This window comes from Lepidochelys olivacea (genome assembly GCF_965140295.1).
Source record: "Lepidochelys olivacea isolate rLepOli2 genome assembly, chromosome: 5".
NCBI classification, from domain to species: Eukaryota; Metazoa; Chordata; order Testudines; family Cheloniidae; genus Lepidochelys; species Lepidochelys olivacea.
In genome coordinates, this window is record NC_140415.1 from 130,980,976 (window position 1) to 131,003,619 (window position 22,644).

The following is a 22,644-nucleotide window of genomic DNA, read 5'->3' on the forward strand; positions in this document are numbered from 1 at the left end:
TTTATTGATATTTAAGCATTACAGTAGTTAGCAGCAGCAACATGGTTACAAGTGAAGACAAAAGTCTTCCATGTTAAACTTTAGCTAAACAAAAATAAGTTGTCTTTAATCAACATAATTTCTTTAACAAGACCACATTGGCCAAGTTTGAAAGTGGACCACACCAACAGAGCCCAACAAAGAAGACTAGACCATGACATCTAACGTCAAAATCCTGGCCCCATTGAAGTCGCTGGCAAAACTCCCATTGACTTTGATGGGGCCAGGAATCCTCACAAAAAAATTAGGATTAGCAGGTATTAGATTGGCAGTTGTGATTCAAGATGTATTCAAATTAAGCACATGGACGACAGTAGCAACACAACAGTGTCATTGAGAATCTGTACAGTTCTCTGAATGCTGACTGAGTTTTCTGTTCCCTTTCAACAACCAACATTTCCTCCATTTAAAAAAAATATTTCTGTAAAGTTTTAGCAAAAATACATTCTGTTAACATCTTGATTGGAAAAATGTTTCAGATAATCACAGCAATAGTACAAGCGAACACCAGTAGTTTGTTTAGCTAAATGCAGTATAAACAGTGCAGAGTGATACGTTGTCAAACATGAGAAATGGATGTCACAGCCATACTAATCGAAGATACTGAAAGATAAAGATATTGAAAATGACAATATACTAAAGAACATGTTAGTCAGAATGACTTATCAATCTAGCTTTTACTTATTAAACAATAGCTAACTGTTCACGGATGGTTTCTTAGTAGTACACATACACTAGTGCTTACTTGTAACAAAGATTTGAATTCTTGCCTACCACTTGTCACAGATCATAACATCATTACAGGCAGACACAATCTAAGAAATAAATAACAGGGTCCAGTATTTATATTATTCAGTCATTACAATCACTAACACTGGAGATAATCAGCTCTCAAAACTAATTTCAGCTCCTTCATCTTCTATGTAAGATTTAAATTACGTTATTTAGCAAACTTAATGGTGACATTTTTTCTTTTGAAATGACATTTTTCGTACTGAGTGCTCCTCTTTGAGAGCCTTATGCAAAATCCTTTGAAACAGCTTCTATAAAATTTGGAGCAGACATCAGTATTGTAAACGTACAGATGATTGCAAAGAGTGAAAATGCAACCAGGCATAATCGGTCTATGACAGCTGCTGCAAACTTCCACTCACTACAAACTTCTTCACCCTCATCTTGTTTTCTGAAGCGCATTGCAATGAACTGAACTTCTTCCAGGATTTTGACAATCACTGGGATAGTATCCATTAAAGCTTTCTTTTGAACTAGCTCAATATCTTCCGTAGAGGCACAAGTGACCTTTCCACACTTACTACCTGAGTCACTGTTTTGTGGGCAGCATGGGTTTTCCATGGCATGGTAGCTATAGATCACATTCCCATTGCTAGATTGGTATCCAGGTAACACATTCATTTCAACGCTACTGATGCTCGAACAGTGCTTGGGATAGTTGTATTTGCAAGAGAGGGGCCTTATGTTCTCTCCAGGCTTTTTCATCCTTAAAAACCAAGCACACCAATTCAGCAGGAAAACACGGACCTGAAAAACAGGAGGAAGTGATCAAAATATTTTAGAGACCTTTATCTTATTTTCACTGACTGAACAGTGCACTTAGAAATCTTTGCAGGATCTGTATTTCACAAAGTGATTTTGCCATCTATATAAATCTCCATTTGGACAGCCGTAAACTATTGTAAGGGAAATTTTTTTCATTATCACAAATTTATATTGGCTTGTGATGGGGTGTACCAGGCCCTTTCAGGACCTCCGGAAGGCCCTGTGGTCCTACCACACGCCGCTTTGTGAGAAAGAACCCTGAGAGAACAGGGCAGAGACTATTACAGACTCTCCAGGCAAGGAGGCCTGGAAGAGACCCTGCTTACACGGGAACAGGCTGAGGACCCCAGAAATTGACTGGACAGAGTGGGAAGCAGCCCAGGGAATGCAACAGTAGACGCTAGTGATGGAAGCGACAGTTGGCTGCTAGTTGTAGGGTCCCTGGGTTGAGACCCGGACTGGTGGGCAGGCCTGGGTCCCCCCACTGGTCACAGACAGAGTGGCCAAGGAGGCAAAAAGTTTTGTTTGGAAACCAAGAAGGGGGGTGCTTACACAAGCCCAGAGACAGGACTGAGAACCTCAAGGAGGGGCCAACTGTTTGTTTGATTGTGTTACTCTGGTAGGGGGTTGTTTTCCGTCCATTTCACATACAGACAGTGTGTGACTCAGCTGCAGGGCTGAGTCACTGAAAACCCATCTGAAAAGAGAAACTACCAGCAGAAAGCACCGCAAAAGCAGAGAGTGTAGGCCCATTCCCAGCCAGCAGGAAGTGCTTGTGGGAGGTGAGTAGCCACACTTTTACACAGCTCTATTTAGTGAAAAACAGAAACAGGAAAATGGACTCTTCTTCTGGTTCAGGCTCTGCCATGTAACCGCTCCATGTCTTTGCCCATCTGTAAAATGGGAATAAGGCTACCACACAAGCTGGGTGTAAGGCTTATTTCTAAGGGGATCAGTTGTAAGGTAGAAGTTTACTCCACACATGGTCCCAATGCATTATTGGGTAGCTGAATCATGTGGTGACAGCTAGCATTATATTAAAAGAGCCTTGTGGTGGGGTATTTACCCCACACTGACATTAAAGGGGCTAACTAGAGCTAGGGAGCTCAGTTAATGCACCTGGCTGCAGCTGGAGGGTGGCCAGTCCTAATTAAAGATGAATCCCAGCTGTGGGGAGGAGCTGAGTGGTTTGTATCTGAGTGGTTTGTAGTGGGAGAAGAAGGCTGAGTGGAAAGGAGCTGCAGCGAGGGAAGAACTCAGCAGCAACTCTCTTGGTGGTAGAGGCAAAGAGACAGCGGAGCAGCAGGAGCTGTCAGAGAAGTTTGTGATGTGGCTGGGCAGAGCTAGGGAACCCTGCAGGGTAGAAGACTCATGTGGGTCCCTGAGATAACGAGGGAAGAACCCGCTCAAGAGACTGAACCAGAGAGCAGGAGTAGGGTGGTTGGGAACAGTGCAGGGAGCTCTGACGTGAGGGACATGGTGGGATGTGAACACAGACCAGGGCAGGAATCCGACCTCCAGTGAGAAGCCCTGGGCAGTGTTGCTCATTACAAGAACGCAGGAAGGCACTAAGGAGAAAGACTATGGTAGGAAGGAGGCAGCTAGGTGGAGCATACCTTATAGAAGGGTGTGAGGATCACTAGGCCCAGAGTCATGAGCCGGAGATTGACAAGGGCTTGGAATTATTATTTGGACTCTGTTATCCCAAAAGCAGTGGGAATAAATTGTGGCCGGGCTGGAAAGTCATGTTGTGAGAAGAGGCTGACCACCGTGAGACCAGAATGACCGTCGGCAAGGAGTGCAAGACAGAGAGCTGCTACCCTGCGCCTGGCCAGGAGCGGGTACCCCAGAGGCAAGTGCATCCTTCTAAAGGCCATTTTTCAGTTGCTTGTTACTTTCTCAGACTTCCCCTTTCAAAGTGAAATTTTCCCAAGCCAGGTCTCTTCCCACATATGACTTTTTTAGGGTAGTTTGAGCAAAAAGTTCAGTCAGTTTTGAGACCACAAGAAGTGAAGAAAATGTACTTTTCACATTACAAAGCAATTCTTGCGCCCTTCTGTTTGTAAGCATTCCAGGGTCTCTGTTAAGAGGAGAAAGCTGATGGCAGTCCCTTTCCACAGATTTCATGACTGGGTTATACCTGAAAGATTTGAGGTAATCGTTCTGATGCTGTTGTAGCAGGATTATGAGTCAGAGTGCTAAGAGTTTGTTTTGTAAGGGTAGTTTTTCCACTATTGTTTAAATTTCAATAAACTTAACTGAAAGTCATTTTCAATCCATGGCGAGGAGCTCAGCAAAACTGCAGAGGAGGCCTTTCTCATTCTTTGGAGTGTAAACTCCTCCTCTGGTCTAGCCTGCCTCTGGAAGCCTATTGGACAAATGCTTCTTGCAAGGCTATTGTGTGAGGTAATTGCATGAGGGTGCATCCTGCTTTTCCTTCTCTAGTTGACATTTAGAGCTCTTCTCTGAACTCCTGGCAGGCTGGGATTCTGTGTGTTTGTATAGATTGCTGGGAACGGAGAAGAGCAACAACAACAGGAAACTAAATTAACTTATGTATTTGTCAAATAGAGTGTGTGTGTGTTTGTGTGTTCAAGAATGAATTGACCTTTGCAGGTAACCTGTGAGCCACTCTTAAAAGATAAGAGCCTATTTGCATTTTTTATTATAGCTGCAGACAACCAGTCCTCAAATGACAAACAAATGCAACTTAACTCTCACAGCCCTACCTGAATTTACACAATTCTCAGGATACGAGAGGTTACAATATTTGTTACAATCGCATGAAATAGAAGTGTCAGAAGTCAGCAGTGATGTAAGTTTCCCCCTTTGTTTTATGTTAATATGAGGAAAAGCTTATAAAGTTTATGGGTTTCTTGATCTGACTGCTCCCCTCCCATGAAGCTGATGAATGGTAACCATGGACCCCAATCCTGGAAACACCTACACACAAGTCATCTTGTAGAACTCAGTGGGGTTACTCACACATCTAAGAGCATGTGTAACTTGGGGCTCATCCATTTAGACATTTCTGCAAAGAAACCCCTTAGAGTTGTGTTATCGTCTCCACTGCTATCACTTTCAAAGTGTTGCTAAGCCATTTGCCCAGTGAAAGGACTTTTGGACTGCATGAGTTGTTAGCCTTCCAGCTAATAATTGGAGGCTTTAAAGTTGCCAATATTTACATTGACACTGATTTTACTAGGAACTGCTGAGTGATCAGCATGTCTGAAATTCAGACACTTATTTAGCTGCCTAAATCATAGAATAATAGAATATCAGGGTTGGAAGGGACCTTAGGAGGTCATCTAGTCCAACCCCCTGCTCAAAAGCAGGACCAATCCCCAATTAAATCATCCCAGCCAGGGCTTTGTCAAGCCTGACCTTAAAAACTTCTAAGGAAGGAGATTCTACCACCTCCCTAGGTAACACATTCCAGTGTTTCACCACCCTCCTAGTGAAAAAGTTTTTCCTAATATCCAACCTAAACCTCCCCTACTGCAACTTGAGACCATTACTCCTTGTCCTGTCATCTTCTATCACTGAGAATAGTCTAGAACCATCCTCTCTGGAACCACCTCTCAGGTAGTTGAAAGCAGCTATCAAATCCCCCCTCATTCTTCTCTTCTGCAGACTAAACAATCCCAGTTCCCTCAGCCTCTCCTCATAACTCATGTGTTCCAGACCTCTAATCATTTGTTGCCTTTCGCTGGACTCTCTCCAATTTATCCACATCCTGCTTGTAGTGTGGGGCCCAAAACTGGACACAGTACTCCAGATGAGGCCTCACTAATGTCAAATAGAGGGGAACGATCACGTCCCTCCATCTGCTGGCTATGCCCCTAATTATACATCCCAAAATGCCATGGGCCTTCTTGGCCACAAGGGCACACTGTTGACTCATATCCAGCTTCTTGTCCACTGTCACCCCTAGGTCCTTTTCCGCAGAATTGCTGCCTAGCCATTCGGTCCCTAGTCTGTAGCGGTGCATTGGGTTCTTCCGTCCTAAGTGCAGGACCCTGCACTTATCCTTGTTGAACCTCATCAGATTTCTTTTGGCCCAATCCTCCAATTTGTCTAGGTCCGTCTGTATCCTATCTCTGCCCTCCAGCGTATCTACCACTCCTCCTAGTTTAGTATCATCCGCAAATTTGCTGAGAGTGCAATCCACACCATCCTCCAGATCATTTATGAAGATCTTGAACAAAACCGGCCCCAGGACCGACCCTTGGGGCACTCCACTTGATACCGGCTGCCAACTAGACATGGAGCCATTGATCACTACCCATTGAGCCCGACAATCTAGCCAACTTTCTACCCACCTTATAGTGCATTCATCCAGGCCATACTTCTTTAACTTGCTGACAAGAATACTGTGGGAGACCGTGTCAAAAGCTTTGCTAAAGTCAAGAAACAATACATCCACTGCTTTCCCTTCATCCACAGAGCCAGTAATCTCATCATAGAAGGCAATTAGATTAGTCAGGCATGACCTTCCCTTGGTGAATCCATGCTGACTGTTCCTGATCACTTTCCTCTCCTCTAAGTGCTTCAGGATTGATTCCTTGAGGACCTGCTCCATGATTTTTCCGAGGACTGAGGTGAGGCTGACTAGCCTGTAGTTCCCAGGATCCTCCTTCTTCCCTTTTTTAAAGATTGGCACTATATTAGCCTTTTTCCAGTCATCCCGGGACTTCCCCCGTTCGCCACGAGTTTTCAAAGATAATGGCCAATGACTCTGCAATCACAGCCGCCAATTCCTTTAGCACTCTCGGATGCAATGCGTCCGGCCCCATGGACTTGTGCACGTCCAGCTTTTCTAAACAGTCCCTAACCACCTCTTTCTCCACAGAGGGCTAGCCACCTACTCCCCATGCTGTGACGCCTAGCACAGCAGTCTGGGAGCTGACCTTGTTCGTGAAGACAGAGGCAAAAAAAGCATTGAGTACGTTAGCTTTTTCCACATCCTCTGTCACTAGGTTGCCTCCCTCATTCAGTAAGGGGCCCACACATTCCTTGGCTTTCTTCTTGTTGCCAACATATCTGAAGAAACCCTTCTTGTTACTCTTGACATCTCTTGCTAGCTGCAGCTCCAGGTGTGATTTGGCCCTCCTGATTTCATTCCTACATGCCCGGGCAACATTTTTATGCTCTTCCCTGGTCATTTGTCCAATCTTCCACTTCTTGTAAGCTTCTTTTTTATGTTTAAGATCCGCAAGGATTTCATCGTTAAGCCAAGCTGGTCACCTGCCATATTTACTATTCTTTCGACACATCGGGATGGTTTGTTCCTGTAACCTCAATATGGACTTAGGGGATGAACTTTAGGTCTCCGTTTGTGAAAATCTTTTCCCACCTTTGTAAGGATGTTTTCTGTCCTCTAGGGAGGCACTAAAGGTCCGTGGCTATTAAATCTATCTTGTCAGACTTCAGCGAGGGCGGATTTGAAGACTGACTGGCCTCGCTTGCACAATGCTCAGTTCTGTGGCAATGCCACTCCCAGGCTATGTCTTCCCTGGAAAAACAGCTGGGTTCTTAACCCCCATTAGTTAACCTGAGTTAACATCCTAGTGAGACAAGAGTTTGTAGTTTTCACATTAGTTAGCAGGTTGAGTTAGTCTAACTCCACTGCTTCCTCAAGCACTCCTTCCCCTGCCCAAGCGTGGAGCACCGCGCAGAGCAGGTTCGGGTGTGCCTGTGATTAGCAAGTGGGTATGAGGGGACAGGGCATGGATGGATCGCAGCAGCAGAGGAAGGGAGTAAGCTGCTTCTTCCATCCTCTATCTTGGTCTTCTGCTGGGTTGTAAAGACTTGAGGACTTGTTGGGCAGGGGGCGGTGTAGCCCTCCTGGCATCCCCTCCCAACCCACTTCTGGTAACACATCTGAGAACTCCTGGTGAGGTGCATAATGTAGATTGTGATCTCCCTTCCCAGACAGTGCCAGGGAAGGGCTACTGAAGGCTACTGTGAGCCTGGGGGATGTCGGGTGACCTAAAGAGGACAAGGCATGGTTCCAGTGCTTTAGGAGAAATGGCCTTTCCTCAAACAGCAAACACAATCTGTGACTTTGTAATGAACCCTACCAGCAGAAGAGTCTAAGTGATTCCCCTATGGGCCTGGCATAGTGACATGCAGTAGCTGAATCCTACTGAGAGGACATGAGGATGACTTCTGTTCAAAGCTCCTTGTAAAATCATGCCTAATACCCCAGACATCAGCTCTGCACCAATATGCGTTCCCAAGCCACATTCTTGTGCCCCATCTGATGCATTCCAAATGTTAAAAAATATAATGAATATATGAACTTTATAAAAAACTGGAGCAAACCAACAGATTAGATAACAGTGCAGTATACTGCCAATGGCCTGACTGAGGTTCTTCCAAGGGATATGGGTGCAATTAACAAGTTAAAGGCACCTATGATTTGCAAAGCTATAAAAACAAGAGCTGGCTATCCAAAGAACTCTTGTCCTGTGCTGCTGAAACCTGAAGAAAGGGGAATCCATATGATGCCATCTGCACTGAGCATGGAACTTCATTAAGGAAGGCACCAGTCTTTTAAAGAGAGAAGCACTTTTATATATGAAAAAGTGCAAGTGACATTGAAAAAGACATTAAAATAGAAAGGACACAGTCTGTGATTACATAAGCCTCATTGCTGCCTAACTCAGGGCTTCGGATTGCCCTGGCCAGTGGAGCACTACGCTTAGGTGCTAGGCTCAGTTTTGCACGTTCTCTTTGTGGCTCTAGTTTGGGGCGGCTTCTCACCAAGAGCAGGAATGCTCCTGAGTCCTACAAACCCAGCCTCCCCTCATCCCCGAGTCCTACAAACCCAGCCTCCCCTCATCCCCGAGTCCTACAAACCCATCCCTAGCCCTCCTGCTGCCCAGGCAGTAGTGCAGGGCTTGCCTGTCACATCTGGGTACTTGGGAACCCTGTCCCCGGTGATTAACCCTTGTAGCAGGAGTTACACAAGGGCTCTTGCATGTCAGATCAGTGGCCAGCTTTCAAAGACGCTAAGCACCCACCAGCCCCTGCTCTTTAGTCACCTGAATACCAGCTGAGGAGCCACACTGTAGGCTCCCACGTTTGAAAATCTTGGCCTTGGCAAACCCCCTCGGTTCAGTGGCCACATAGCACCCATATAGTCCAGTGGAAGAGAGAGAGCACCAGTTGCTCTAGGCTCTGTTGCATGCTTGGTGCTTACAGAACCCACCACCTTATCAGGCTAGGTTCAGTACTAACCCTCAGGCCCTCTCCTCTTCTGTCTCCTAACGAAACACACAGGAGTACTATGGATGTAGTGATCACTTTCAGGAAGGGAAAGGAATTTGCACAATTGTGAAAGTTAGTTACTGGCTCGGGAAAGCAGGGGGCTAGAATCATAGAATCATAGAATATCAGGGTTGGAAGGGACATCAGGAGGTCATCTAGTCCAACCCCCTGCTCAAAGCAGGACCAATTCCCAGTTAAATCATCCCAGCCAGGGCTTTGTCAAGCCTGACCTTAAAAACCTCTAAGGAAGGAGATTCTACCACCTCCCTAGGTAACGCATTCCAGTGTTTCACCACCCTCTTAGTGAAAAAGTTTTTCCTAATATCCAATCTAAACCTCCCCCACTGCAACTTGAGACCATTACTCCTCGTTCTGTCATCTGCTACCATTGAGAACAGTCTAGAGCCATCCTCTTTGGAACCCCCTTTCAGGTAGTTGAAAGCAGCTATCAAATCCCCCCTCATTCTTCTCTTCTGCAGGCTAAACAATCCCAGCTCCCTCAGCCTCTCCTCATAACTCATGTGTTCCAGTCCCCTAATCATTTTTGTTGCCCTTCGCTGGACTCTCTCCAATTTATCCACATCCTTCTTGAAGTGTGGGGCCCAAAACCGGACACAGTACTCCAGATGAGGCCTCACCAATGTCGAATAGAGGGGAACGATCACGTCCCTCGATCTGCTCGCTATGCCCCTACTTATACATCCCAAAATGCCATTGGCCTTCTTGGCAACAAGGGCACACTGCTGACTCATATCCAGCTTCTCGTCCACTGTCACCCCTAGGTCCTTTTCTGCAGAACTGCTGCCTAGCCATTCGGTCCCTAGTCTGTAGCTGTGCATTGGGTTCTTCCGTCCTAAGTGCAGGACCCTGCACTTATCCTTATTGAACCTCATCAGATTCCTTTTGGCCCAATCTTCCAATTGGTCTAGGTCCTTCTGTATCCTATCCCTCCCCTCCAGCGTATCTACCACTCCTCCCAGTTTAGTATCATCCGCAAATTTGCTGAGAGTGCAATCCACACCATCCTCCAGATCATTTATGAAGATATTGAATAAAACCGGCCCCAGGACCGACCCTTGGGGCACTCCACTTGATACCGGCTGCCAACTAGACATGGAGCCATTGATCACTACCCGTTGAGCCCGACAATTTAGCCAGCTTTCTACCCACCTTATAGTGCATTCATCCAGCCCATACTTCCTTAACTTGCTGACAAGAATACTATGGGAGACCGTGTCAAAAGCTTTGCTAAAGTCAAGAAACAATACATCCACTGCTTTCCCTTCATCCACAGAACCAGTAATCTCATCATAAAAGGCGATTAGATTAGTCAGGCATGACCTTCCCTTGGTGAATCCATGCTGGCTGTTCCTGATCACTTTCCTCTCATGCAAGTGCTTCAGGATTGATTCTTTGAGGACCTGCTCCATGATTTTTCCAGGGACTGAGGTGAGGCTGACTGGCCTGTAGTTCCCAGGATCTTCCTTCTTCCCTTTTTTAAAGATTGGCACTACATTAGCCTTTTTCCAGTCATCCGGGACTTCCCCGGTTCGCCACGAGTTTTCAAAGATAATGGCCATGATAAAGATAATGGCTAGTGACACTACTGCAGCTAATTAAGCCATGTGTCTTTTGTGCTGCCCCTGTGCAGGTCATTAGCCTGCCCCTGGTTCACCAGCTGTCAATTCCTTTGAAGCAAAAGGTGGAAATAACCCCACAATGAGGAACTGAGAGGAGTTAAAATGTGCAGAACCCTCGGTGCAGTGGGGAGGAAGATGAATGAGCAGTACGGAATCCAATGAGATTCGCCTTGCAGAGAACAGTTTCAGGTAAGCAATTTCCTCTTCTCTGCAGAAAACCATCTTAATAGATTCACATTCTTACCGAGAAAAAAGGCTGCAGGGCTATCTCTGGAAGAAAAATTTAACCCAGACTGCAACAGGCATGGAGAAAAAACAGGGCCGATGTGCCGGGAATCACAGTGGCCAAAACTTTTGTATTTGTATCCAGAGAGTTAAACTCCTTCTCATCCTCCTGGTGACGTCCTCCTCAGTACAACTGCAGCACTCCTGCCTTTTCACTCTAGGTCTAGCCCTGTCCCTCCCACCCCATCTCTTCTTACATGGGTCTCTCTCTTTCCTGGCCTGGCACATATCCATTCAAATGATGTTTTCTTCAATAGTCACGTAGGCTCTACTGCAATGCAAATAATCATTACGGGCCTCAGTTTGCTAGGTGCTGTACATAGGCAGAGATAGTGCCTGCCATGAAGAACTTACAGTCTAAATAGATAAAACAGAGAGGTGACGTGACTTGCTCAAGGGCATACAGCAGAGCAGCGGCAGAGCAGGGAGCAGAACCCAGACTTGCTGGATCTCCAGCTAGTGCCCAATCCACAAGCCAGTCTCTCTCTTCATGAATAGCCGACCCAGGAACATCCGTCACGCACACCTTCCTAGTACACGGCTGGAAGGAAACACAGATACTTCATTTACTGCTCCAGCCGTGGGTGAGGAGCACTGCCCCCCTAGATGTGGGAGGAGGGGCTGGCTCCAGGTATCCTGAAAGCTCTGCCTTTAGCATATTCCCAGGCAGTCTTCAAATCAAAAGGGGTCTGTGACGGGGTTGGGACTCACTACCGCAGCGCCTCCTGCTGACTCGTCAGGGAATTAGCTCAGACCAGTGTGGAGCACCCTCCACTGGTGGTGTCCCGTCCGTCTCTCGCCCTTTCTTGACGCCTGGACCCACGCTGCTCCTTTCTTGGGGCGTCCTCTTCAAGACACTGACCTCCGGCAGTGCCCCCTAGTCCTTGTTCACCCCCTTACGGGGGGGAGGGAGGCGGCTGTGTGTTTATCAGCAGTCTTTCACTTCGCCCAGCCCCAGCGGCCAACCACACCCCAAAGTCTAACCCCTTTTGCCAGGGCTCTGGTGCAGTCCACTATCGCCATGTCCAACGGCTGGGTGTATGTGCACCCAGAGACCCTTTGGCGGCAGCCTTCCTGCCCTCCTTCTCTCCCCTTCTCCGCCTCTTTCCCTGGGTCGCTTCTCCTTCATGCCCTTTGCACCAGCCCAGCCCTTCCCTTCCCTTGGGGCCTGCAGCCTGGCAGATACCGGGCTGGAGTTCCTTCTGCTCCCCTCGCCTGCCCCGCACTGCACTGTCCCTGGTGCTAGTCCTCTCGCACAGGAGACAGACCGTCACCCTCTGAAGGCCTGGGAGAGACCCCCTGCTCCCTTCCTGGGCAGCCTTTATATAGGGCTGAGCCTGGCCCTGATTGACTATCTCTTACTCAGCCTCTGATTGGCTCCCTAGCAGGCCTTCTCTGATTGGCCGCCCACCCACACAGCCCCTCTGGCCTCCTGGAACCCCCTCTAGTATAGGAGTGGGGCAGCCACCCCACTACACACCCTCCCCCTTAAGAATGCTCGGGGGGGGGGAATCCCCTAGCGCCCTTGTGCTCCTCGCAGCTGGGCCCTCAGGGAATCTCTTTCCTATTGCAGGCTCTCCTCCAACTGGAGCAACCTGCTTCCCTCTTCCATGGTCTAGATCCCCACTGTAGACTGCTCCAGTCCTACGTGGGTTTCCTTCTCAGTTTGGGTCCCCCCCCCGCCCCCGTGGCCCTCCTGTCACTAGGGTGGGTTCCCTGGTTAAAGTGGGGCCTCTCTGCCCCAGCTCCCTTCTCTCTGGGGGCCTCAGGCTGCACTACCCCTTTCTGGCGGCTAGTCCCAGACTGAGCCTGTTTTTCTGGCACTCCCTCTTTCTGCCTCAGGGGGCCGTGTCTCCTTATGTGGCCCTTGGTGTGGCAGGGGAAGCACTCCCAGTGCCTTCCTGCTGCCCCAGCCCTAAGACTGCTTGTTTTCATCCTAGCCCTTCACTTAGGGTTAACCCAGGCCGTGTGAGCCTTATCAGGGCACTCCCTCTAAATCTTCTTCCCCTTATAGGATAGTGTGGCACAGTGGCCGGAGTTCATCTATCTCCTCTGAGGTAAGAGAGGGGGTCAAAGAACTATGCCATCACAAAAAAAGGGGGGGAGGGGTTAGAGACCCCCGGTAGGGGAGACCGGGCCCACCCTCCTTCACCGGGCTCCAGCCCAGGGCCCTGTCATTGAGGGCATGATCCACCCCGGGTCAGCGGGGAATCCTACTGCAACACGCTGCCCTCAGAGTGGTGGGAGATACCACTCCCTTCCCTTTCCTGGGTCACTTCCTACCAGTTCTCCCAACATAGCAGTCCCTGTGGCATCAGGGCTGTCAGGTTCCTCAGCCCCTGGGGCTCCCCGGGGTTCCCGCAGCTGCCAGTCTCTAATCCCACTTCCTGGCCCATCGGCTCCCTCCTGTACAAGTCGCCACTGCTCCTGGGCTGGAGCCTCTGCTGGGTGTCCTCCTTCCTCAGCCACCCGCCCTGACTGAGCAGCTCTGCAGGCTTTTGTACTTGACTCTCGGTTGGAGCATGCCCAGCAGAGCCTCAGGGGCGTGGCTTCTTCTGCCAGCAGGGAAGGGTTGACCGTCTCCTTCCCAGTGCTGGGCCTGTCTGCCTTGTCACACACCCTTCCCCTTAGAATGATGGTAGGGGTTTCCCCTGCCCTGTCCCCTTCCTCGTCCTTCTCTTCTCCCATCCAAGAGAAAAAGTCTGCATTTTTGTGGGCCTTACCTAGCCTGTGCAGTACTTGAAAGGAATAGGGCTGGAAGCACAAATACCACCTTATAATTCGGTCATTTGTTTCTTTCATGCTTTTAATCCAGCGGAGAGGGGCGTGATCAGTCACTAAGAAGAAGTGATTCCCCAGCAAGTAGTAGCGCAGTGTGTCGACTGACCACTTAACTGCGAGGGCCTTCCACTCTATGGTAGAGTAGTGCGTCTCACGCGGAAAGAGCTTCCAGCTGAGGTATAAAATGGGGTGGTCTTCCCCCTCTACCTCTTGCGACACTACAGCTCCTGTCCCTACTCCAGACGCATCTGGCTGGAGAATGAAAGGCTTTGTAAAGTCGGGTTGGGTTAACACAGGCTCCCTGGTCAGTTGTTCTCGGAGCGCATGGAAGGCGTTCTCGCATTCCTCCGTCCACTGGATCTTCTGGGGCTGGGTTTTCTTTGTTAGGTCCGTCAAGGGGGCAGCCAGTGTTGAGAAATTAGGGACAAGCCGCCGATAATACCCCGCCAACCCTAAGAATTGTCGTACCTGTTTTTTGGATTTAGGGGTGGAGTAGTCCCTCAAAGCCTGTACCTTATCTACCATGGGGCATAATTTCCCTTGCCCTACCGTATAGCCTAAATAAGTCACCTCCCGCTGTCCTAAATGGCATTTGGCTGGATTCGCCATGAGGCCGGCGTCATCCAGGGCTTGTAGTACCTTGGTTAGGTGCTGCATATGGTATCGCCAGTTGGAGCTATAAACGACAATACCCTCAACACACAAAAAAGAAGCTTACAAGAAGTGGAAGATTGGACAAATGACCAGGGAGGAGTATAAAAATATTGCTTGGGCATGCAGGAGTGAAATCAGGAAGGCCAAATCACACCTGGAGTTGCAGCTAGCAAGAGATGTTAAGAGTAACAAGAAGGGTTTCTTCAGGTATGTTAGCAACAAGAAGAAAGCCAAGGAAAGTGTGGGCCCCTTACTGAATGAGGGAGGCAACCTAGTGACAGAGGATGTGGAAAAAGCTGAAGTACTCAATGCTTTTTTTGCCTCTGTCTTCACGAACAAGGTCAACTCCCAGACTGCTGCACTGGGCAGCACAGCATGGGGAGGAGGTGACCATCCGTCTGTGGAGAAAGAAGTGGTTCGGGACTATTTAGAAAAGCTGGACGAGCACAAGTCCATGGGGCCGGATGCGACGCATCCGAGAGTGCTAAAGGAGTTGGCAGCTGTGATTGCAGAGCCTTTGGCCATTATCTTTGAAAACTCATGGCGATCGGGAGAAGTCCCGGAGGACTGGAAAAAGGCTAATGTAGTGCCCATCTTTAAAAAAGGGAAGAAGGAGGATCCTGGGAACTACAGGCAAGTCAGCCTCACCTCAGTCCCCGGAAAAATCATGGAGCAGGTCCTCAAGGAATCAATTCCGAAGCACTTAGAGGAGAGGAAAGTGATCAGGAAGAGTCAGCATGGATTCACCAAGGGCAAGTCATGCCTGACTAATCTAATTGCCTTCTATGACGAGATAACTGGCTCTGTGGATGAAGGGAAAGCAGTGGACGTGTTGTTCCTTGACTTTAGCAAAGCTTTTGACACTGTCTCTCACAGTATTCTTGCCAGCAAGTTAAAGTAGTATGGGTTGGATGAATGGACTATAAGGTGGATAGAAAGCTGGCTAGATTGTCGGGCTCAATGGGTAGTGATCAATGGCTCCATGTTTAGTTGGCAGCCAGTATCAAGTGGAGTGCCCCAAGGGTCGGTCCTCAGGCCGGTTTTGTTCAATATCTTCATTAATGATCTGGAGGATGGTGTGGATTGCACCCTCAGCAAGTTTGCAGATGACACTAAACTGGGAGGATAGGTAGATACGCTGGAGGGTAGGGATAGGATACAGAGGGACCTAGACAAATTAGAGGATTGGGCCAAAAGAAATCTGATGAGGTTCAACAAGGACAAGTGCAGAGTCCTGCACTTAGGATGGAAGGATCCCATGCACCGCTACAGACTAGCAACCGAATGGCTAGGCAGCAGTTCTGCAGAAAAGGACCTAGGGGTTACAGTGGACGAGAAGCTGGATATGAGTCAACAGTGTGCCCTTGTTGCCAAGAAGGCCAATGGCATTTTGGGATGTATATGTAGGGGCATTGCCAGCAGATCGAGGGATGTGATCGTTCCCCTCTATTCGACATTGGTGAGGCCTCATCTGGAGTACTGTGTCCAGTTTTGGGCCCCACACTACGAGAAGGATGTGGAAAAATTGGAAAGAGTCCAGCGGAGGGCAACAAAAATGATTAGGGGACTGGAGCAATTGGCTTATGAGGAGAGGCTGAGGGAACTGGGATTGTTTAATCTGCGGAAGAGAAGAATGAGAGGGGATTTGATAGCTGCTTTCAACTACCTGAAAGGGGGTTCCAAAGAGCATGGATCTAGACTGTTCTCAGTGGTAGCTGATGACAGAACAAGGAGTAATGGTCTCAAGTTGCAGTGCGGGAGGTTTAGGTTGGATATTAGGAAAAACTTTTTCACTAGGAGGGTGGTGAAACACTGGAATGCGTTACCTAGGGAGGAGGTGGAATCTCCTTCCTTAGCTATTTTTAAGGTCAGGCTTGACAAAGCCCTGGCTGGGATGATTTAATTGGGGATTGGTGCTGCTTTGAGCAGGGGGTTGGAGTAGATGACCTCCTGAGGTCCCTTCCAACCCTAATATTCTATGATTCTATGATCAATGTATGCTGCGGCATACAAACTGTGGGGGCTCAGTACCTGGTTTATGAGTCACTGGAATGTAGCCGCAGCACCATGCAACCCGAAGGGCATCACTGTAAACTGAAAAAGGCCCAATGGCGTAGGAAAGACTGTCTTTGCTCGTGAGGTAGGTGTCAGAGGGATCTGCCAATACCCCTTGGTTAAATCCAGGGTGGAGATAAATTCTGCCTGTCCTAGTCTTTCCAGTAACTCATCCACCCATGGCATGGGGTAGGCGTCAAAGTGAGAGATGGCATTCACTTTGCAAAAGTCTATGCAAAATCTTACTGAACCGTCTGGTTTGGGGATCAGCACTACGGGACTTCTCCAGTCACTCCTCGATTCTTCCACCACCCCCAGGGTTAACATCGATTCCAACTCCCTCCGCACAGTCTCCCACATTTTCTTAGGGAGCGGGCGGTGGTTGTCTCTCACCTTTTGGCCGGGGATAGTGCGATATGGTGGCTGATCACCGTTGTCTTCCCTGGTTGAGCGGACAGTACCATGGGGAATGCGGCTACCACCTGCTGTATCTGTTCTCATTGTGTAGGGTTGAACTCTTGGCCAGTGTCTACCCTGCCCGGCTCCTTGTACTCACTGGATAAGGGCCCAAGCTTGGGCTCTGGGGGGTATGGGGCAATCATAAAACCCTCTCGGACCTTCCACGCCTTCAGCAGGTTCACGTGGTATATTTGGGTGTCCCTTCATCATCCGGACATCCGGATCTCGTAATCAATGGGCCCCACCCACTGAACCACCTCGAATGGTCCCTGCCACTTGGCTAATAATTTAGACTCAGAGGATGGCAGCAACAGCAGAACTCAGTCCCCCGGTTCGAAGTTCCTCATCTTCATTCCTCGATTGTACTGGATCTGCTGGTTGTGTTGTGCTTGTAACAGGTTCTCCCTGGCTCAGGTGCCTAGTTCCCGAAGCCATTCCCTCAAATGGAGGATATGCTGGACCGAACTTTTGACCTGGGTCTCTTGTTCCTTCCAGGTTTCTTTCAAGAGGTCCAAAATCCCCCAGGGTTGTCTCCCGTAGAGGAGCTCGAATGGGGAGAACCCTGTGGAAGCTTGTGGCACCTCACGTATGGCAAAGAGGAGTGCTGGCAAGTACTTGTCCCACTGATGGGGGTCGTCCCCCATGAATTTCTGCAGAATTGCCTTCAGGGTCGCATTAAAGTGTTCTACCAATCTGTCCATCTGGGGATGGTAGACAGAGGTCTTAAGGGCCCGGATGTTCAGGGGTCTGCAGAGCTCTGCCATCAGCTTGGAGGTTACATTAGTCCCCTGGTCTGTCAGTATCTCTCGTGGCAAGCCCACCCGGGAAAATATCTGTAATAGCTCATTGGCGATGACGGGGGCCGTAGTTGTTCGTAAGGGTACTGCCTCTGGATACCTAGTTGCATAGTCTACTACGACCAGGATGTATCTATGTCCCAAGCTACTTTTCTCCAGGGGCCCCACCAGGTCAAGGCCAATCGGTTCAAAAGGGGTGCCAATCACTGGTAGAAGCACCAGGGGGGCTCTGGGTACCCCCTTTGGGCCGGCCTTCTGGCACTCTGGGCAAGAGGCACAGTAATCCCGGACCTCTTGGTGTATGCCTGGCTAGAAAAAAACGTTCTCAAGTTGTAGGAAAGTCTTTTCTCGCCCCAAGTGTCCTGCCCAGGGGACCGCGTGGGCCAGGTGGAGCAGTGCTCATCGGAAACTTCAGTGGACCAACAATTGGCACACCTCAGCTCGTGTCTCTGGCTCCTGGACCACTTGATAAAGTAAGTCGTTGTAGATTTCAAAATGGGGCCTTGGGGCCGATATTGCTGAGGATGGGTCTTCCCGTCCCAGCTGACCGCTTGCTCCCAGGCTCGACTAAGGCTGGAGTCCCCTCTCTGTTCCTCCAAGAAATCTCCATCAACCTCCAGCCACCTCGTCTCTTCTCCTGTCGGACCGTCGGTCGGGGTTTGGCTCCCTTCAGTTACTTCGGGCCCTCTCGGTGTCCTTTCCAAGGGGTCTTGTGCCCCGGGTTGGCCCAACAAACCATGCCTCCCATAGCAGGCTCTCTTCCTCTTCACGGGCTGTCCGCTCCAACCCCGCATAAGACCGGCAAAACCAGGCCAGTTGCAACCCAAGACCACGGGGTATGCTAATCTAGGGGCCACCCCCACTAAGCAATGTGCCTCTCATTGGGTTACCTCCAGTTGTACCCAGACGGTGGGATAAGCCTTCACGTCCCCATGTATACATTGTAACTGTATCGGGGCCCCAGCGGGAAGGGAGTCCTCTACCAGTCCCATGTGAATGACAGTTTGGCTGCACCCTGAGTCAACCAATGCGAAGGTTGGGGTTCCCTCCACTCGCACCGGGATCACCACCTTCGCCAGCCCGTCCTTCCGGGCTTGTCGGTCCGCCATCAGGACCTGTCCATAATTACACTCCATGTAGGGGCACTCTCTCCTGAAATGCCCCCTTTGTCCGCACTGGTAGCATCTATTGTGATTCCCCTCTGAGGGTAGGGTGCCTTGCAGTAGGCTTGACTCCCCAGACGGGTCCTCTTGGTCTCGGCGCAGGCGCGCCGCCGAGGGGCCCCGGGGCTTGGGGTTTGTTGGAGACCCCGACTGCCGGATGGGCAAATGGGGACCTCCCCCACCGGTCATATGCACCGCTCCCTCTGGGGGTCAGACTCCCCCTCCTGAAGTCCTTGTCTTAAGACCAGCTCGCTCTTCTGGCTCTGCTGCCATGAAGTCTTCGACGAGGGACGTAGCCTCTGCGAGGGTCTTTGGCTGGTGTCGCTGCACCGACTCCTTCCCCCCGGCGGGAAGGATCCAGAGGAACTGTTCCAGTGCCACAGCCTCGGCCACCTGGCAACTAGTATGGCAATCAGGCTCTAGCCACCTCCAACAGAGGTCACGGACCTTCTGGGCTACGGCCCGTGGTCTGGCCCTGGGCGGATATTTCTCTTGACGCAACCTCTGTCGATACGTCTCCGGACTGATGCCCATCTGGTCTAGGATGGCAGCCTTAACCTTCTCATATTGCAGCACCTCCTGTGGGTCCAGATTGCGGTAAGCAGCCTGCGTGGGTCCCGTTAAATACGGGGCGAGAATAGTGGCCCAATGCTCGAGGGGCTACTGACTGGCCATAGCTACCCATTCAAAAATTACTAAGAAGGCTTTGGGGTCGTCCCCTGGCCCCATCTTCGTCAGCCACACTGGTAGTCCCCCCGCAGCCCTCCCCTGGCCCTCCTCCAGCTGGGTTGGGGGAGGACTGGCTGCCGTTTTCAACAAGGTCACCACCTGTTGAAAGAGTCGATCTTGACTCGCTTGCTGCTGGGTGGCTAACTCCCGAACCAGCTGTTGCTGGGATTCTTGTTGCTTTGCTCCCTGCAGTTGCTACTGTGCCGCCAGTTGCTGTAACAGCTGCGTCTGCTGTTGCTGCTGGTTTTCCAGCAGCCATTTTAAGAGCTTATCCGTCTCCGTCTTGTACATGTGGGTCCTTCTAGCAGGCCCTGGTCATTGCCCACATTCTCCACCACTTGTGACGGGGTTGGGACTCACCACCGCAGCGCCACCTGCTGACTCGTCAGGGAATTAGCTCAGACCAGTGTGGAGCGCCCTCCACTGGTGGTGTCCTGTCCGTCTCTCGCCCTCTCTTGGCGCCTGGACCCACGTTGCTCCCTTCTTGCGGCGTCCTCTTCAAGACACTGCCCTCCGGCAATGCCCCCTAGTCCTCGTTGACCCCCTTACGGGGTAGGGGGGTGTTTATAAGCAGTCTTTCACTTCGCCCAGTCCCAGCGGCCAACCACACCCCAAAGTCTAACCCCTTTTGCCAGGGCTCTGGTGCAGTCCACTATTGCCACGTCCAATGGCTGGGTGTATGTGCAAGGGGGAAGTGGGGGGGACCCAGGCCCGCCCTCTACTCTGGGTCCCGACCCAGGGACCCTTTGGCGGCAGCCTTCCTGCCCTCCTTCTCTCCCCTTGTCTCTCCCCTTGTCCGCCTCTCTCCCTGGGTTGCTTCTCCTTCATGCCCTTTGCACCGGCCCGGCCCTTCCCTTCCCTCGGGATTAGTTGACTTTCCTGTAACTAGGTAGAGCCCTCATGACAGCCAGCACTGGTGTGAGCAGTGGAAGTGTCTGTGCTGCTAGAACAAGCCTAAATGCAGTTTGCCCTGAGATACTGGTGCAAGGTCAGCCCTGTGTGTACTGGAAGCTCTGCTGCAGAGCGGGTGAGTCCCAGCTCCGATGTACCCAGAACGTTCATGATGCTGAGAGTTCTGATCAGCTCTGGCTGGGGCTTTGTTGCTCCAAGGCTGATGCAGGGATAGGAGATTCCAACACAGCAATCTGCTGGAAGGAGAATCTCACTCTGTGATGTCCTGCAGCCTCCAAATATTCCCTCTCTGCACTCTGGGTGCGGGGCTCCCAAAGCTGAGTGACCAGAAGCCACGTCTGATCACTTCCACTGAGGGAAGAGTTCTCCATGAGTTGCCTGTTCCCCACAAAGATAATGCCTCAGTTGAGGGGCTGGTTTCATGCACCACTAGTTAAGGCTTATGATAAGGCCTGCTAAGTTATTAAAGCTTCACAGTGTGCCAACCATGCCAACGCAGGAAATTTAGCTGACCAAAATAGGGTCTCCACTCTGGCTCCTCTGTGGCTGAAACTGCTGTAGCTTTGCTGGGTAGCTTCATCTCACACTTAGCAGAATGATCAGAGGGTGTCTTGATGGGACTGATGAGTGATTAGAACCCCTGGAAGGTCAGGAGAGTCCAGAGACTGGTAAGCACATTCCACAAGGCAGCCAACCAAAGTTCTTATTAAGGCAGAATATGCAGGAGTCACACCTGGGCTGCTAGGGCCATGGTGCAACTGCTCTTGGCACATGGATTCATGGGTGGGATGGTTCTCTTTAACGCTCTCTTAGAGCATTGTAACTGGATGATGATGATCATTCAGAATTCATTGGCTGTGCTGTCTGGAAGGTAAAACAATTATTTTAAATGTCATGAAAGTTGCACTAAGAAATCATTACTAGCATGCCCAGCTACTGGATTTTCCACTGTTTGCTTTAAACTTGCATCAACACCCTGGAGTATTTTTAGAGCAGATGAAATGGGATGTGAAATTGGATACTGGGCAGTTTCCGCCTCCCGCCACCCAAATCTGTTGTGTGTTTCGTCTCTAATGCCAGGTGACATTGATGGGTTGTGTGACATTTTTCTATCTTGTCAGAGACAATGAACTAAGTGTCAGAGGCTGCTGCACCCTATAAAGTCTCCCCATGAGAAACAGTGAGAGAAAAACTGTGTTTTGTTTTGGTTTTGGGGTTTTTACTTGAACATCTGAAGAGCGTATATTGCTCCTGAAAGGCCCCAGCCTGTCTGATGAGCTGGAACTGGTGGGCAGAGCCCAGCAAAGTGAGGGAACACGGCCCCCTCAGAAGAGGGAGGGCCACAGCACCAGGACTTAATCTACTACCAGGGAGGTACAAACAGGAATTGGGGTGCAGGTCACAGGACCAAAATGAGAGATCTAGAGGGGACCACTGAACACAGAACCGAGGACAACGCCCCCTGCTCTGCAGAGAAGTCAGTGGCCACCGCCCAGAGGAACTCTGCCCATATGCATGAGTGTAGCAGTAAAAGGAAACGACCACCTGCAGTCACAGACTTCCCCCGACCCGTCAAGCTCCCCCTCCTAGACTGATGGATGGCCATCTTGGCCAATGCTAGGAGGAGGTTGCAAGGGTCTGGTCTTAAGACTGTGACATGCCTGCAGGCTGAAATCCTTCATATAGCCACAGAACAAGCCCAGGGCACCAGCCATACAATCACCAGCCCTGACCTGCTCTAGCAGTGGGGGTGGGGAAGAGGTAGCTCAGGCTTCCGCGTCCATTCAGTGCAGAGAGGCATCACCAGAGATGTCACAGTGCTGATGAGCTCATCTCTCCAGCGTGTTGTGTCAGGACTACCCTCAATCCCAAACTGGGGCAGGGAGAGCGTTCCTCAGCTGTGCCAGGGCAGCTCTCATGTTCCGCACAACATGGGGCCTGCCTCCGCAGCTCAGACCGGGATTTAGCCTCCCAGCTACAAAAGAAGCTCTCCCGATGAAGACTGGCTGAGTTGAACCTGAGGCATTGGGTTGGCCCAGGACAGATCTCCCAGCAGGTGAGTCTAGAAGTGTCCTGAATGTACTTAGATGGTGTCAATGGAAGTGGCTGTTCTGGTTGTAACAGCTGTTCTGGTTCTGGTCTCCTCTGCTCACTCACCCTATTGAGTGAGTGGGGGTGGGCTGAGAGAGATGTGATCATGGTCTAGCTGGGCTTACCCCAACTGCCATGTCCGAATAAGAGAGCAATGGGGGTTCCAGTTGGTAAGCTGGCCCAGTTCATACAGTGCCAGGAACCAAC

At 50.1% G+C, this 22,644-nt stretch overlaps 1 protein-coding gene across 1 annotated transcript in view; it reads right to left on the bottom strand.

Annotated features, from left to right (window-relative positions):
• Window positions 1–27: 27 nt before the first annotated feature.
• Window positions 28–22,644, bottom strand: part of LOC311520438 (neuronal acetylcholine receptor subunit alpha-7-like) — a 126,832-nt gene continuing 104,215 nt past the window's right edge. Inside the window, exon 10 of the mRNA XM_084627884.1 lies at window positions 28–1,578. Coding sequence (XP_084484010.1) covers window positions 1,057–1,578 — 522 coding nt within the window. The 3' untranslated portion in view covers window positions 28–1,056. The remainder of the gene's footprint in view (window positions 1,579–22,644) is intronic.